Source organism: Amphiura filiformis, chromosome 16 (assembly GCF_039555335.1).
Source record: "Amphiura filiformis chromosome 16, Afil_fr2py, whole genome shotgun sequence".
Lineage (NCBI taxonomy): Eukaryota > Metazoa > Echinodermata > Ophiuroidea > Amphilepidida > Amphiuridae > Amphiura > Amphiura filiformis.
The window spans coordinates 64,011,304-64,029,249 of record NC_092643.1 but is presented as its reverse complement, the minus strand read 5'-3'; the positions used below and the strand labels follow the sequence as shown (position 1 = coordinate 64,029,249).

The window sequence follows — 17,946 nt, the reverse complement described above, 5'->3', positions numbered from 1 at the left end:
TCTTATATTAAAGTTATAGAAGAAAATAAAAGTTATCACAACATCTCGTGATCAAAAACAAATAAAGGAATCGAACCCATGCACACTTGTTTTTCCAATTTAATGCTGTCTACCTCAATTGAAGTAACGGAGCAAATCAACTTATTAGCATTAATTTAGACTACATACAATAATGGATGAACAAGTACAGTGTGTTAGCTCAGTTGATGCTCTGCTTTTATTTGTGATCTTATTTATGAAAAAAAATCCTACACATTTTCATTTCAACAGAAATTCAGTGATATGAGAAATTATTTATTTTAAAAAGAAAGCAAAAAAAAAAAAAAATTAAATAGTTAGGAATTGAACTCGGACTTTTTGAGTACAAGACAGACAACTTATCAACTGAGCTAACATGTTCAAGTGACTCGTAAACTGAATCAAGAGATAGTAGTGATTCTCTTTTATTATAGTACATACCGTGACATGAACTCAAGCATGTCCGCATTCAGTCTCGTTCCTAAAGTAAGACTAATCATGAAATTTAAATATATTGTATGGACTTTGTATTAAGGATGCGACGGTAAACCAACGAAACACCATCATGACCATACACACATGAATGCATCCCATCGATAAACCATTGCTATAAAGTCTGATCATAGTCAATTGCTTTTATTCTAAGAATACGGTGGTATATCGTGGATTCATGGCGTTATGTTTTACAAATCGACACAATATTTTCACAACAATATGGATTACCGATATGATCATTTCAGAAATTCAACTTATTTAGCACAATATTGTCAATTTAAATATCATGATTAATTTGACACTTGTCAATAAACAAAACCATACGAACACCAGTGGTCTCCGATAGCTCAATTGGTTAGCGCGCTGGTCATCTCCAATAGACAGCGCGGGTTCGACTCCATCCAATTTTTGTTGTTGTTATAATTATTTCGTGACAATTTTCTTTCAAATTACTTTGCAGACGAACAAACTCCTTTTTTCAAATAAAATGCAAAATGTCACTATTATGGGCATTTATTGTGGCTTCTTAGTATTATATACTGCGTTTGTTGTGTTATATAGGTAATGTTGTATCATGAAGATCATTCACCTTTTGTTGTAACTTATCTCTAAATCATGAACTATTATATTTACTAGTATTCATCCTTAAAATCGGCATGACCTATGCTGAATCCATGAATCACGGATACCAAAAATAATGTATATGCTTTGACCTGCTAATTTGCATCAAACAAAATGACCACAAAAAATAATTAGAGTTTTACATACTAATTTAATGATTTTGGTGGTTATTTTGTTTTTATGCAAATTAGAATGTCAAAACATTACAATTATTTATGGTATCCATGATTGTTGGATTCAGCATACTCAAATTGACTTTAAAAACATAGATACCGTTTTTAACTAAAAAATGCACCTAAGACTTCTATTTCTCAGCAGGAAGTCGACTAGTCTAATAGGATATGAAGGTGAATAGTCAATGATGTTTGCTATCTTCTGAAGATGAAATTCTGATTTAGGAATTATGTGTAATGTTATAATAATTACTCTTTTTTTATGTGCTATGTTATTTTTCAAACGTAAGTTTCTTTGAAAGCGCTTTAATAGATTTCAGTCATAAAGCGTAATTTAAGCCCACTCCTGCCGACTATAATTATATTTACACGATATACTTGTTGCAAATACCACATACGTTTTTGATGCAAACGATGACAATTATTAAAGTTTGTTATTTAGTCTAAAAATTATCTTTTTTTAATTTAAGTATTATTTTTTTTTTATTTTCACTCTTTTAAAAGACTTCAATCAATTCCTGTCAACAAATATTATGTATTTCTGGCGACTAAATCACTACTCTTTCAAAATAAAACGTCATTTTATTCAAAATACGTAGTTCACGTAGGCTAATAATGTACAGCACGCCCTGTAAAATACATGATATTGCATATAAAAAGTGACCGTATTGTTATATCACGTGAGGAAAATCCAATAGTTTTTATATAAGTGAAAAAATAAACAGTTTCTTCATTTTCATGTAAAATTTGATGAAAATCCAAGCTATGGTTGAGGAGATATGGGCCAAAACACACATTTTAAAATTGGATTTTTTGTAGCTTAGAGACAATGCTGGCCATAAGTGTTGGGACGGTTTGATAGGGTAATGTAAATAAGCCCCCCACTCCCCCCGATCAATGTTGAATCCTACTTTTTTGGTCACACGCGCCTAGTGGCACCCAACATTGATTGGTGGGGAAGGGGGAGGATTGGGGTGTTAGGAAAGGCTTTAGGCTTGTCACCAAAGAAACCTCCATTTTATCACGTTAACAATAACGGAAATAAGGCCATAATATAGTGTACGTTTTCCGTAAGTGTCCCAACACATTTTGGCCATGGTTGTAGATGGTTCAACAAGTCTGTCCAAGATGCCAGGCAGTACAAACGGCGTTGTGAAAGGCGTTGGAGAAAGTCGCGCAGTGACACTGACCGCCAGGCGTACATCTCATCTCAGCGGAAGGTTGCTGATGTCATTGCCACTGAGAAGAAATTATATTTTAATGAGACTCTGTTGAACTGTAATACTAAGGACATGTTCAAAACAGTCAATACTTTACTTAATAAGAGCCAGTGCTCTCTACCTGATTGTAGTGATCCTGTTAGGTTGGCAAATAGTTTTGGAAATTTCTTTGTGAACAAAGTTGACAAAATACGTAAAGATGTTGACAGTAAGAGTTCATGTTCTTGTAAGGTTGATCTTGACAGTTGTAGCAGCTGCCAATACCTTGTTGTTAGATCTGATCAAAGTGTCTCTGTTCCTTCTCTCTCTACTTTCCGTGCACTGTCTGATGATGATCTTCATCAATTAATAATGAAATGTCCATCCAAAACTAGTGTCTCTGATCCTATGCCTACTTGGCTATTAAAACAACATCTTACTTTGCTCCTACCTGTGCTCGTGAAGATCGTTAATTCATCCTTAACCACTGGTATTTTTCCTTCTCACCTAAGAAAAGCTGTTATCACGCCTGTGTTAAAGAAACCATCCCTTGACAATCAACAGTTATCTAATTACCGTCCGTCTCTAACTTGCCCTTTTGGGGAAACTCATAGAGAAAGCTGTCTCTGCTCAGGTATCGTACCATGTCAACAGCCATGACCTGTCCGAGCCACTCCAATCGGCCTACCGGACAGGTCATAGCACTGAGACAGCCCTCCTACATGTTCACGATCAAATAATGAGAGCTGTTGATGGCGGAAAGCTGTCTTTGTTGTGTTACTTGACTTGACCGCCGCATTTGATACAGTTGATCATGGTATTCTATTGCGGCGGTTGAGTCAAGAATTTGGTCTCACTGACACTGCCTTGAATTTTTTCAAGACCTACCTGACCAACAGAACTAGTCAGGTTTTTGTTAAGGGCAAGTTTTCCGAGACTGCTCTTCTCAAACATGGTGTACCCCAAGGGTCTGTTCTCGGGCCACAGGCTTTCTGTTATTACACTATTCCTATGGGTCAGATCATTCGTCACCATGATGTTCAATTCCATTTTTATGCGGATGATGTTCAGTTGTTTCGGCGTCTTTGATCCTGCTATACCTGGTGATGCGGTTTGTGCCCTCTTTAAACTCATTAACTGCATCAATGAGTTGAGGGTGTGGCTTCAGAGTAACAAGCTCAAGCTCAATATGGCAAAAACTGAATATTTCATTGCCGCCTCTGCTACTCATTATGAATTGGTGAAGTTTTACACTCTTCACCTCGATGAGCATGTTATCAAACCCTCCGCCTCAATAAAAAATCTTGGCGTTGTATTTGATGGTGACTTGAAGATGTCCGACCATGTCACTCAGCTTTGTAGGTCCCTTAATTGGCAACTACGGAATCTTGGCAGGATAAGGCGTTTCATTGACTTCAACACGTGTAATAACATTGTGCGTGCCCTTATATTGTCTAGGATAGATTACTGTTCTTCCCTCCTTAATGGCATCCCTCAGAAAAACATTCAACGTCTGCAGGGTATCCAGAACAAATCTGCCCGCCTCATCTTCCAGAAGCCCAGATTCACTTCCACATCCCCATTACTTGCTCAGCTTCACTGGCTTCCTGTGGCTGAACAATTAAATTTAAATGACGCTTGTCCACACTTACAAATGTGTCAATCTGGATTCTCCTGAATACCTCTCTTCATTGCTCCATATCCGCCAGTCCTCATACTATCTCCGATCGGCTGGTAACTCGCTTGTTATCCCCAGAACCTTCAAACTGGCTGGGGATACTGCCTTTTCTGTGGCTGGCCCCAGTCTTTGGAATAAGCTGCCAATAGTCATCAGAATGGCCCATAGCACTGGGACTTTTAAAAGTCTCCTTAAAACTCATCTCTTCCCCAAATATGATGTTCCCTTCCTTCTGTCTTCTTCTCGCGCCTCGCATCCCTTGGAAATTTGTGCGCGTTATAAGTTCAGTATTTATTTATTTATTATTATTATCTTCAAACGCCCAAGATTTGTTTGTTTCATATGACCTTTCATAACATTAATCTATAAATATGGTGTACCTCATAGCCTCTATGGTTGCATTTTGATATGGTAGTCTTGCCAATTATCACTGGAAACTGACGGGTACCAATCATTTTGATACACCCTGTATATTGATTAGGGTACATTCAGTAACTGTACTTACGTGCTTCTCCTACTTTCAATACTTCACATAGCACTTTGGTTAGAGCTATACTGGTTCTAGCAAAAGGACACTCATGTTCATCTGCTCTTGTTGTGTTTTCAAATACAAGCTGTGAACAACAAAATAAAACCAATCATTAAGATGTAACCATAGACTAATATACCAATATTGACTGCTATGAGAGGCATGGTTAAAATTATATGCCCAAGGTGATCTCAAAACCATGATTATGCCCCGAGTCATTTTTCCACTGCACGGACGCGGACCTACCATAGCAACGCTGACAGACGCGCGAGCATATAGCGCGAGGTTTCTTGACTCGCCAATATAGGTGCTGGTGTTGCTTCTAATATAAATATACATTTAAATGTTTTTTAATTTATTTTGTTTTCCTGGTGATTTATAAATTAAGTGGAAGAAAGGGAACTTATATATGAGTTATATAAAAGAAATATTGAATGTTTCATTCGTTCAATCTGTAAAATATAAACTCGGCAAAGCCTCGTTGAATGGAACAGTCCATATTTCTCGTCATGGAAATATTTTGACCTTATTCTTACCTTGGTATAATTCTGGTCTTGTTTTAGTGCAAAATGATGCATGCTTTCAAGAGCTAAAACACCAGGTGGAACTTCTTGGAAATCTAAGGTGGGATTAGACGTGTTCTGTTGAGGAGAAAATATTGATTTTTTTTAATGTATGCAAGAACTACTGCAACATATTTAGGTTGGGTTCAAAATTAACACTGTGTAGAAGAATTCAAAGCACTATATATACATGTATGTAAATGATAGAAGAAAAAGGAAATTTGTATTCAAAACTCACCTCAAAACCAAGCTTCTGGTATTCAATCGCGTTGGTTTGGCCTGGTTTCTTAGGTCCCGAATCTGTTCCAAAAGCTGCATTTCTCAAGTCAATGATTAAACTGGAATGATTCTGTACAGCAAGAGGGAAACAAAAATACATGTTGTATGCTAAGTTGGGACACGTTTAAACTTGGTCCGAATAATCAGTCCCAATACAAAATTCCCTTGCCGATATTAATCTGTATTTAAAAAAAAATTACAACAAAAAAAAATAAATAAAAGAAAATTCTAACATTTTTTGTTTTTTCTTCTTCTTCTCTTAGATACTTTTCAACGTCCCGTATGGAAACTAAAAGGATGTGAGTGCGCAAGTAGGTACGTTAGTCTCTGGTTTGTTTGTCTTCTTTGTTGAAGAAGACGGTGATGCTTTCTTTAAATTGTTTATTGTCTTTGGTGGTCTGGATGGTGGATGGTAAACTGTTCCAGTCTTTTATTGTGCGGGGCACATATGAGTTTTTGAACGCTTCAGTTCGAGTTGCTATTTGGATGTATGAGCTTGTTGAAAATCTTCTGGTCTGGTGATTAGCTGGGCGCAGGTAGTCTGACACCGGAAGGGCTAGGTGACCCCCCCAAGGCTTTGTGAAGAGTATTGACCCGGGAAATCTTTCTTCTAGATGACAACATTTCCCACTTGAGTTCCCGTATGAGTCCTGATGCACTTGTGTCTCTATTATAATCTCTTGTCACCATACGAGCTGCCCGTCTATGAATTTTGCCTATCTCATGTATGTGTTCGCTGGTGTATGGGTCCCATACGCTTGAGCAATACTCTACCATTGGTCTTACTAATGTGAAATAAGCAGCTGCTTTCGTATCTTTGGTGCATGAGTGGAGATTTCTTTTAATGAAGCCGAGGGTTCTATTTGCGGATGAGGTGATTTTAGCTATGTGTAAGTTCCATTTCAGATCTTGTGAAATTTCAACGCCGAGGTACGAATGAGATGATGTTTCTTGTAAAATTGTACCCCCTAGACTGTAATTGGAGGCAATGGGTGTTTTTATAGATTAATAAGATAAGTAAATCATATTTCCATTGCAGTAAAGGATCGAAGGTAAAATATAACACAACATGCGATCTGAAACTTGGAAGCTTATGTGAACCAATTTTGGTTCTCCTAGTTGTAATCCAGCAAGAACCTTCTGGAGAAACGGTTCTCAGGTTCTCCTCGGATTTGAATCCCTGCAGCATATGTTCTTGAACGCTCAGGAACCCCGTCAACTTGCCTTAACTACTTGTGCTGTTCATTATGTAATTGCCACCAAAAGAATCTTGACCAAGAAAGAGTCTTTTATGGGGTATAATCTTACCTCGTTATTTTGTTCAATGCGTGTCATCATCCTTTTTTCCAAGAGGTTAAAGGTCAGTTGTTGGAAGACGTACAACTGATGGACCAATTCAGTGCCCATGTTTGAAGATCGAACCACTTTCTATATATAGGGATGAGAAACAACAGCAAACTTGTATTGTAAACCATAAATGGTAATGAAATTATCAAGATGTAGAATAATTAAATGCTGACACAGCGATGTTTTCAGTGAGAACCACGTCACAAGTCAACAATTTACTGGATCCCACTTGGCCTGAAAATGCATCTTGTCAAAATGGTAGCATCAAAAAAAATATCTCCAGATTGAGTTATTTGTCTGTTATATTTAGATGACTAAAAACATACAAATTGTATGGCAAAGTACTTCAGGACAATCTATTATGTCTTGAGACCTTAGTTACACATTTTGCTAGACCTGACGATAGATAATTACCTCCATGATGTTGGTTCTGATTTCCTTGGAAGCCAATGCATCTTCAAATCTCTGAAAAATAAAGAAGTTTCCATCTGTATATAAATTCAGTGTCACTATGATAGCGTTTCTGATTGGTTAGATATGTGATCAATACAGACCTACTGACTATTCTTAAAGCGTTTCTGATTGGTTAGATATGTGATCAATACAGACCTACTGACTATTCTTAAAGCGTTTCTGATTGGTTAGATATGTGATCAATACAGACCTACTGACTATTCTTAAAGCGTTTCTGATTGGTTAGATATGTGATCAATACAGACCTACTGACTATTCTTAAAGCGTTTCTGATTGGTTAGATATGTGATCAATACAGACCTACTGACTATTCTTAAAGCGTTTCTGATTGGTTAGATATGTGATCAATACAGACCTACTGACTATTCTTAAAGCGTTTCTGATTGGTTAGATATGTGATCAATACAGACCTACTGACTATTCTTAAAGCGTTTCTGATTGGTTAGATATGTGATCAATACAGACCTACTGACTATTCTTAAAGCGTCTCTGATTGGTTAGATATGTGATCAATACAGACCTACTGACTAATCTTAAAGCATTTCTGATTGGTTAGATATGTGATCAATACAGACCTACTGACTATTCTTAAAGCGTTTCTGATTGGTTAGATATGTGATCAATACAGACCTACTGACTATTCTTAAAGCGTCTCTGATTGGTTAGATATGTGATCAATACAGACCTACTGACTAATCTTAAAGCATTTCTGATTGGTTAGATATGTGATCAATACAGACCTACTGACTATTCTTAAAGCGTTTCTGATTGGTTAGATATGTGATCAATACAGACCTACTGACTATTCTTAAAGCGTTTCTGATTGGTTAGATATGTGATCAATACAGACCTACTGACTATTCTTAAAGCGTTTCTGATTGGTTAGATATGTGATCAATACAGACCTACTGACTATTCTTAAAGCGTCTCTGATTGGTTAGATATGTGATCAATACAGACCTACTGACTATTCTTAAAGCGTCTCTGATTGGTTAGATATGTGATCAATACAGACCTACTGACTAATCTTAAAGCATTTCTGATTGGTTAGATATGTGATCAATACAGACCTACTGACTATTCTTAAAGCGTTTCTGATTGGTTAGATATGTGATCAATACAGACCTACTGACTATTCTTAAAGCGTTTCTGATTGGTTAGATATGTGATCAATACAGACCTACTGACTATTCTTAAAGCGTTTCTGATTGGTTAGATATGTGATCAATACAGACCTACTGACTATTCTTAAAGCGTTTCTGATTGGTTAGATATGTGATCAATACAGACCTACTGACTATTCTTAAAGCGTTTCTGATTGGTTAGATATGTGATCAATACAGACCTACTGACTATTCTTAAAGCGTCTCTGATTGGTTAGATATGTGATCAATACAGACCTACTGACTAATCTTAAAGCATTTCTGATTGGTTAGATATGTGATCAATACAGACCTACTGACTATTCTTAAAGCGTTTCTGATTGGTTAGATATGTGATCAATACAGACCTACTGACTAATCTTAAAGCATTTCTGATTGGTTAGATATGTGATCAATACAGACCTACTGACTATTCTTAAAGCGTTTCTGATTGGTTAGATATGTGATCAATACAGACCTACTGACTATTCTTACCTGATTGGCTCAATATATGATATAACCCTCTTTGCAGCCAATCAATATAAACATCTCAAAAAGTAACTAACCCCCTTAAATAATGACCATTATTCAAAAGCGGGTAATTGTATTACAAATCTGAAAAATGCGTTGGAAGGAGAATTTATTTCTGCACATCTTGACACCTCATTTGTAGCAATTGACTAAATATTGACGTCACAATGTACATTTAAATCGATGTAACCCAAGATTTGAAAGTTGCAGTAAATTATATTGATTTTGTATTCAGTGTAATGGAAGGAAATCTGTGTAATGATATCTGAGTGTTTTTGTATTGTAAAAATTTGTATGTAAGTGCAACTTTCAAATCTAGACCTCAATACGCGAGCGGAGGCCGCCATTTGTAAAACCAGATCTTGTGTATAAACATCAACAACATGAGCAATTGGATAAGGAGTCGCAAGGGAATATATCACCAGAGGAAATAGCAGCGGTGAAGGACAGATGGGTGATCAATAAATCAGATTACCAACTCAGCGAAAATGAACTCGCTCTCCTGCAAAGGGGGCTTAATTACGCTGTTACCCCCGCCTCTCTGCCCGTTGATGAGTTGATCACCTCGGTTGAATCAGCCGCGAGATGTGTTGGTCTTGAATCCGATCAGGCAAGTGAAATTAGATCTAAAGCCAGCGATCTCTTACGTAAGGCTCAGGTACCCAAAAGTAACACACTAAGCAGGAAAGATTAGCCATCAAAAAAGAAAGACAATAAAGAGATCTTGGTTGTCCCTGCTGATAAGGGTAGGGCAGTGGTTGTGCTCAACAATCGTGACTACAAAGCCAAGGCTACTGAGCTCCTGAGTGATGAAAAGACTTATAAGAAAATCAAATCTAACCCCACCTCCAAATACAAGAATAAACTTATTAAAATATTGCAAGGTGTGGAACGTAGTGGAGCAATTACATACATCAAGTACAGACAGTTGTACCCGACTAGTGAAGAGGTGCCAAAGTTTTATGGGCTTCCTAAAGTACACAAAACCACTTGCCCTCTTCGCCCCATTGTTGCGTGCAGGGGCTCCATATCTTACGATGTTGCCAGATTCACCGCAGATATAATCTCGCCCTTAGTGGGTCAGTCGGGACACTACCTCCAGAACAGTAAAGATCTTGTTGACAAGTTGAAAGATTTCCAACTAGAAAGCGACGAGGTGTTGGTCAGCTACGACGTTACCGCGTTGTTTACATGTACCCCGGTGAATGAATCCCTGTTGATCATTAAAGAACGTTTGCGCAATGACCCCACATTATCTGAGCGTACTGAACTGTCGGTGGATCAGATCATGAGCTTACTACTGTTTGACCACCACTTATTTCCAGTATGACGGTGAGTTTTATCAACAACTTGAGGGCGCATCCATGGGTTCACCTGTTTCTCCAATCACCGCCAACCTCTTCATGGAGGATTTTGAGAACAAAGCACTGTCATTGTGCCCTGAACCACCCAGGTTCTGGAGGCGTTACGTGGATGACACCATCGTGATCATCAAACAAAACCAAATTGATCACTTTACGAACTATATCAACTCACAACATCCGGCTATCAAATTCACCATGGAGAAGGAAGAAGAAGGAAAGATCCCGGTACTCGATGATCTCGCGGGATGATCGCGGCCACTTAAGTTTTCAGGTATATCGGAAACCCACCCATACCAAACAATATTTAAGCTTCTCTTCCCACCATCCGCTCCAACACAAGTTGGGCGTAATTCGGACACTTAAGTGACAGAGCAAACACCATTGTGTCTTCTGAGGAGGACAAACAACAGGAATTGAACAGAGTCCGCATATCACTGGCAGTGTGCTGCTATCAGGACTGGTCCTGGGGACACGATCACGAGAAATAGTGTCTGTGATGAAAACAGGCTTCCTAGGCACAATATGATTGCGTCAAAAGGCAACGTGTCTATCCCGTATGTGGCAGGGATCACTGAGTCCTTGCAAAGACTATTCCGTTCTAACGGCATCAGCACTCATGTCAAGCCATAGAACACTCTAAGATCGCTTCTGGTTGCACCAAAGAACAAAGCAAACAAGCTTGACAAGTGCGGGATTGTATATCAGGTTCCTTGCAAGGAATGCACATCCACTTATGTGGGTGAAAGTGCCAGAACTCTAAAAACTCGCTTGGATGAACACTCCAGACCCTCCTCGCCAGTGGGTGAACACTCTGCCACTTTTCAGCACGAGATTGACTGGGAGGGGGTCCGCGTTCTGGACAAAGAAGAGAACTGGTTCAAGCGAGGAGTTAAAGAGGCCATCAACATTTGGGCGAACCAACAGCGACCTTAACAAAGACAGAGGACACCACCACCTCCCAAGATCCTACAACCGGCTCATCGCGTCACGTGATTCTAGCCCTAACGGGCTAGGTCACGTGACCCTCCAACTTCCCAATAACATCAGTTGGCACCGAAGGTCGATGGATGTCGGCCACAGGCCACCACAGCTAAACAAGTAAGTTGTGAGAAATTGGTTAAACTTTTCTTTCATTCATAGACCTCACTACATTAAATTGACTGGTGTTTTTTGTTTCCTGGGCTATCGTATCAAGCGAGGTGTCAAAATGCGCAGAAATAAATTCTGCTTTCAACGCATTTTACAGATTTGTAATATAATAGCCCATTCACGATAGCGCACCACGGGCACATGATACGCACTGCAAGCACGCATTATCGTGCCGCGCACGCGATAGCGTGCAGACAGAGGGACAGACGGACACGCCGTGATTAGTATTATGATGGGGTTGAAGTCAACCCATTAAATGGCAAATTATACCAGAAATGGCAGTGTGCAATTCAAAAATCGCTAGTGATCAAACAATTGATAGCAGCGTGGTAACTCTGCAAGAGTCAGAGTGTCAAAGTTGCCTTGAAGTCAACTGGCTTGCGACTTGACTCATCAATTAGAAATCGTCAGTTGCTCTGCCGAAAATGCTATGCTCCTAGTCATTACTTAGTATGATATGATCTTAACATATCATATTATAGTCAAGAAAAGCACACACACAAAAAAAACCCACTGTTTATTTTTGTTTAATACTGATATCCCAGTGACCATACAGGGACGTGTCACAAATATGGGTAGCATTTTCAGCCTTTTGGTATATAACCCCTTTTTCTAAGCCAATTTTGGTATATGAATGGGTCCTTTTTTTAAATTTTTTTCAATTTTCTCGAAAAATAGCCCAATTTTGCCTTAATCTAAAAATTGGTAAAAAGTAAGACAATATTTGATATATCAATAGGTCCAGATTTCTTGAAAATTTGGTATATTTATGGGTCCATTTTCAAATCCTCAGCGACATACCCCTACCAAAATCAAACTTGAGTACCCCCTCCCCCATGACTGATATGAAGTTTTGATGCTAAATTAATGTGTGTACATCACTTACCTTTTTCCTATCATCAGGTGCTTTCAAACATAATGCATTCATCAAGGCAAGACAGTTCTGTTGAATCCCAGGGTATTTCCTATAAAACAGGTAAACATCAGTGTTAAGTCTTCAACTAACACAGATGAGACAGTCAATACTTCATGTAAGCATACACCAAATTAGCCCATTGTCAAGATGTCCTTGAGGTATTATACAACAATTCATTCTGTAAGCTGTATTATCCCTGTCTATAGAGTGTATGCAATAAACCAACCGGAACAGTGTAACAATTGAAATGGCAGCCATGTTGGAGGACAGTTCCTAGATAGCTGAAGATGGCAAAGAGACAGGTTTCTAGATTGATTCCACAACCATTTATACCTATAAGAATTTATCGCGTCTGACGTCATCTGTCAATCAAATTTGAGCACGGTTTGTTTACAAGTGTCGTGATGATGACTTGCTGAACGCGGATTTATAACCGGGCGCTTTATTGTTGATTTTGCACCTTTCGACATGCAAACCATCTCAAAAGTTAGGTCTTTATAGTAGGAAACTTTCTTAACCGAAGGCACCATGTCCACAATGCCTAGAAAAGCTGCTTTTTGCCTTGTAAAAGTACGGAATTTTTCGCCATTTGCTGCTATTCCTTTTCTCCAATCAGCACCAGATAGATCAGTCTTCCTTTTACGCGCTGATTAACCTGTGTTAACCAATCAAGGATCGTAATTGACAGTGACATCAGATGCGATAAATTGTTTTTATCTTTGTCTTTCATTATAATTGTATTATCATACGAATTGCCCCGTGTTACCTTATGGAAGACAGAATTTTATTTAAATGAGGATGACTCTGTCATGAGTGATGTTGTATTGAACACCCTCTGTACTAAGCTTACTTTGTAAAGGTAATACTACACAGACAGTGTATATGTCAATCCCTGTACTTTCTAAAAATCTATGTTTCTTGTATATTCATAAAAACTCATTGGTTTCTTATTTGCGGTGTGAGTGAACATAACATAAGTAAAGAAAAAAATCACAGTGGTTTATAGTGTGCTACGTGCAGGTACAACGCCTAGATGTTGATCACAGAAGCCTCATCACACTTCACTGGTGGTCCCTGACCACTACGGCCCCATATCATTCCATAAACTAAAGTTAAGAATTCTCCGGCGTTATGGAAATTCCATGAAAATCACGGAATTCAGAGGTAAAGCAGAAAACGCATTTTTGAGAAAAAAATATAAAAAATAAGCAAAAATGACCTAGAAAAAAAAAAAAAAAATACAATTGAAAATAAATAAATAAAATACTAAATGAAATGGGTCTTCAAAATTCATCAAAATAAAGTAAAATCCGTCACAGATTTACCGTACAACGCCTGTCCTACCAACTAAAAATAGCTCTTGGGGCTTTCCCGACCTTTTGAACGTGTTTCAACATGACTCAGAAATGTGCATTGCGCTGCTACTCGCTGGAGGCAAACTATTTGTACTGCATGGGTTGAAGTTGTACACAGTATTGCACTCCCTGTCTGACACCCTTGATTCTTTTAAAGAATGATGCACTGTACCAAGTACAATCCTGGTGAAAAAGGTTGCCACACCAAGGCATTAATTGGACAACATTCTTCCCTGCTCCCCTATTGCAATGTTCATTTAGACAACATCGTCATCATTTCTACATTATAGTATCCCAACAGTGAAAAATGGGGGGAGGGCAGGATGGTGTAAGCTGAATATGCATTTGGAACCATTGTACAAAGATGATGTGAAGTATAACATATTAGCTCTGGTGATTACGTGCTTGTAACACCTAATCACCTTTTGCCACCAGGATTGTAGTCTAGGCTATCAATACAACTTTAATGCCTCACATGTTTATACAAGATCAAAGCATCAAAGACATCAATTTAAACTATAAAACTACATTTTAAGACTACACAAACCAAAATGGTCTATTCAAGTTGAAATCCATACACAACCTAGATGTGACCTTAATCTTCAACACAGGGAGTGTGGGGTCACCAGTATGGAGGACTCGATACATACCCCTATGTAGAAGATTAAAGTCGTGTCTTCCATAGGGGTGTATGGATTTCAACTGGAATAGCCCAATAACACAAGGTATCTTTAAAGCATATATACGTACCCTTCTAAATGTTGCACAAGGTTGTTGTATGTGATTTCATTTGCAATAGTGTTATACAGTGATGCACTATAAAACAAAACAAACAAACGTTTGGTATGAAAATACATTTTTATCTTTGAGATGGCTAATTAAAAACAATTTTGCTCCATGATCACAATCCTATCAGTCACCAGTCACATTTTTTCTCATTAGTTATTGATTCCAAATATTACTATTATTGCTTAACTACACTACCAGATTCTCATCACGGCTACACCTGGTGTAACCCAGAAGCTACACCTTGATGGAACTCCTCTGAAGCTACTTCAAAGAAACTAATCCTAGGCAAATCCATAGTTGATACACTATGTCAGAGCTTCTTTGCGGTTTCTTCATCCCCTGTCCGTCAAGGTGACAACTCCGGTGCTACACCTGTGCCACCTTCTAGATATGCCATATCGGAGCTACTCCAAAGGTACTCTGAAGAAGGCTACTCTGAAGTACATCTGATAGCTATCAGCCACAAGCCAACCCTAGAGTAACACAGAAGTGTACAACCGCAGCCAAATGGGTCACTGACCGCCAGTGGAAAGCAACTCAAAACGCATATTCGGCCACTAGTGCACTCACCTATCTATTTTTAGCAAAGCGAACGTTTGAATCACACAACAAAAATGTAAGTTGTTTTGCAGTACGTTTTCAATATTTTCAGTCACAGAGAAGGATCACTTGTTGATGTTACAGATCAGACGCATGGACTATCATTTTGTTTCTTTTTAGTGCTTGTTTCCTGTGCAGAAACTAGTTCTTTTGTTTAACGACAGTTAAGCTTCTATTCAGTTTATTTTTAAAATCATTTTCAATCATTATTTTATGTTCTCTTCTATGTTTTAAGTTTTGCTAAACTTGAGATTTGTAACGACATTGTTTTCCTTTTCTTATGGAGGACAGAATGTTATTTAAATGAGAACGACTCTGTCATCCTCATTGACATTTGAATGTCCTCTATACCAGTAGATTATTCAACATTACAGTTAAATTGTATTAAAAAACTAGCTTTACTTACAATTATACTTCTTAATTGCTTGTTTTCATAATATTTTGCACCATGTTACGTTAAGACTACTTACAATACGGTTTTGATATTTTACATGTTTCAATTCATTTGGGCTTGTCTTTCAAATTTTATTGATGATAATAATTTTCATTTTTATGGTTGTTATTCATCTTTTACTTTGTTTACTTTTACTTTGTTCATTTCTTCATTTGTTTTGAGTAGGCTGTATTTTGTTTCTTTTCTAGGACACTTTTTATTTGCTTATTAGGCTATACTTGAATGATTGGTAATTTATTTATTAAAATAGGCATAGGCTAAACAGCCTGAAAAAAGGGGTGATGTTTCAGAAAGCTTAGGGGAGGGTCTTATTTTAAGCGGCTCATCCTCCTGAACACATTGACACCTTTTAAAAAAAAATTGTTTGAAAAATGAGATGGTGCGGGCCAAAAAAACGATGTAGAAGGCGATTTGTTTTTAATCCCCCTCTTTTACACTATTTTGAATATTAAGGGTAGACGAGGTATTGTTGGTCGAAGCAACCTAAAAATCGATTTTTATTATCTAGATCAATATATTATTGAAAATTAACACCTTGATGCTTTGCAAAAGTTCATTCTACAAATCGTATACTTTGCAAACTTGCTTAATTTATTGTTGTTAATGAGTTGTGTATGTTTTACAAAAGTGTTGTTGTTTCAGACCTCTTTACAACGTAACTCAAGAACTGCAGCACCTATAAAAGTATATCTGTGATATTCTAATTCTTCTACACACTCGCTATGAATTGAGCAATGCAGTTTTTGCCAAAGCTCACTACCATTCGTAAGATGCTGTGAACTACCAAATCACAACAGTTTAAAATAATTAATAACCTTAAAGCAATTTTTTACATTGTTTGATGGTTTTAATGATAATTTACATAGTTTGGGGACCACTGGACCAATTTATGCAATTTTTACCAAAATTGTATCTTTTATTTTGAGTTGGAGCTCCAATTTAGGATGTGAGGGCACTGCTCAGCCTATAAGCTGTTTCGCATACACCCCTATTAAACTTTTGTTCTTTGTAATGACCAAATGAAAGCTATTTATAATTAACAGAATCTCTCCAAGTTTGAACTTTATAGCTTATTTTGTTTTTGCATAGTACCAATTTAAATATTTGAACGGCCGCTTCCATTGAATTACATGTAATACAAAAGTTCGTTGACCCCGGTATGTTCCTATGGGTAGGTTCCCCTAGATTAAAAATGAGCGCTACAGCCACACCAAATGTGATAAAAGGCTATAAATTTCAGAATTTGTGTAATCAATGATTATCTCGAGTATGATGAATAAAAAGTAAATGACTAAAAGTTACCTACTAAATGAACAATCATTCAAGTATCATAACCAAAGAAATTTTTTTAAAAACACAAATACAGGCTTACTCAAACAACAAAAAAACAACAACAAAAAACAGGTAATCAAATTAAAAACCTAAATAACAATCAAGTCAATGATCATTTTTATAATGTAATTTTATAAATGAGTACTTTATTTTTTATTTAGGCCTGCATGTGGGCTCCCTTGACATAACTGGAATTTCAGGAACTAAAAGTGCCCTCTCGTAAAAATCTCACTAGGAGTAGGACACAGATTTTGGCCCGCGTTACTGTACACTACTTCGGAGTAGGCTTGGGGGTAATCCAGAGTAGTTCCAGTGAACGTTTAACTTACAATATGCACACAGAAAATATGGAATTGTAGTTAATCCAATTAAGTAGAACCAAAGAGTACAGACTCTGCTATATCTGCATGTCACTCATGGAGGGCAAAATATTGTACCTCCTGATTATTTTGCTATGCGACCGGCAATCCGGGTGTGTTCTGTATGCAACAAATTGTTCCAAAATGCATATGCAAGCCTTTGTAACACTGAAGTTTAAAGATGCTAATTAAATTTGCTTCAACCAACAAATGCATGTACAATATTTGCGCTCCATATGGAAACATCTTCATGTCTTCACTAAAAATGAAAAGTTGCATTAAAAGGGCATTTTGAAAGACTTTTCTCAAAAAAGTTGAGATTTTTTATCACTGAATACTCCATTTCATGTACTTTTCTTGCAGATTAACGTTTAGCAAAGATACAAATTTGCTGCAGGAAATTACAATATTGTCTTGCAGTGTAATACCATAATCCATCAGCAAAGCATAAAATCGGAAAACTGAAATTTTGGGAATATCTTTTTTCATGATATTACTGAAAAATGTCAAAAAAGATTGATCATAAATACTCCTTTAAGTATATATTTTTTTTGTAAATTACGACAAAGTTCATTGTAC

At 37.3% G+C, this 17,946-nt stretch overlaps 1 protein-coding gene across 1 annotated transcript in view; it reads right to left on the bottom strand.

Moving 5' to 3' along the window:
• LOC140172806 (engulfment and cell motility protein 1-like) overlaps positions 1–17,946 on the bottom strand; it is a 74,422-nt gene that overhangs the window by 25,962 nt on the left and 30,514 nt on the right. Inside the window, exons 8-14 of the mRNA XM_072195933.1 lie at positions 14,584–14,649; positions 12,449–12,527; positions 7,317–7,367; positions 6,864–6,983; positions 5,515–5,625; positions 5,250–5,354; positions 4,690–4,798 (exon numbers count right to left, since the gene is read on the bottom strand). Of these exons, the coding sequence (XP_072052034.1) occupies positions 4,690–4,798; positions 5,250–5,354; positions 5,515–5,625; positions 6,864–6,983; positions 7,317–7,367; positions 12,449–12,527; positions 14,584–14,649 (641 nt within the window). The remainder of the gene's footprint in view (positions 1–4,689; positions 4,799–5,249; positions 5,355–5,514; positions 5,626–6,863; positions 6,984–7,316; positions 7,368–12,448; positions 12,528–14,583; positions 14,650–17,946) is intronic.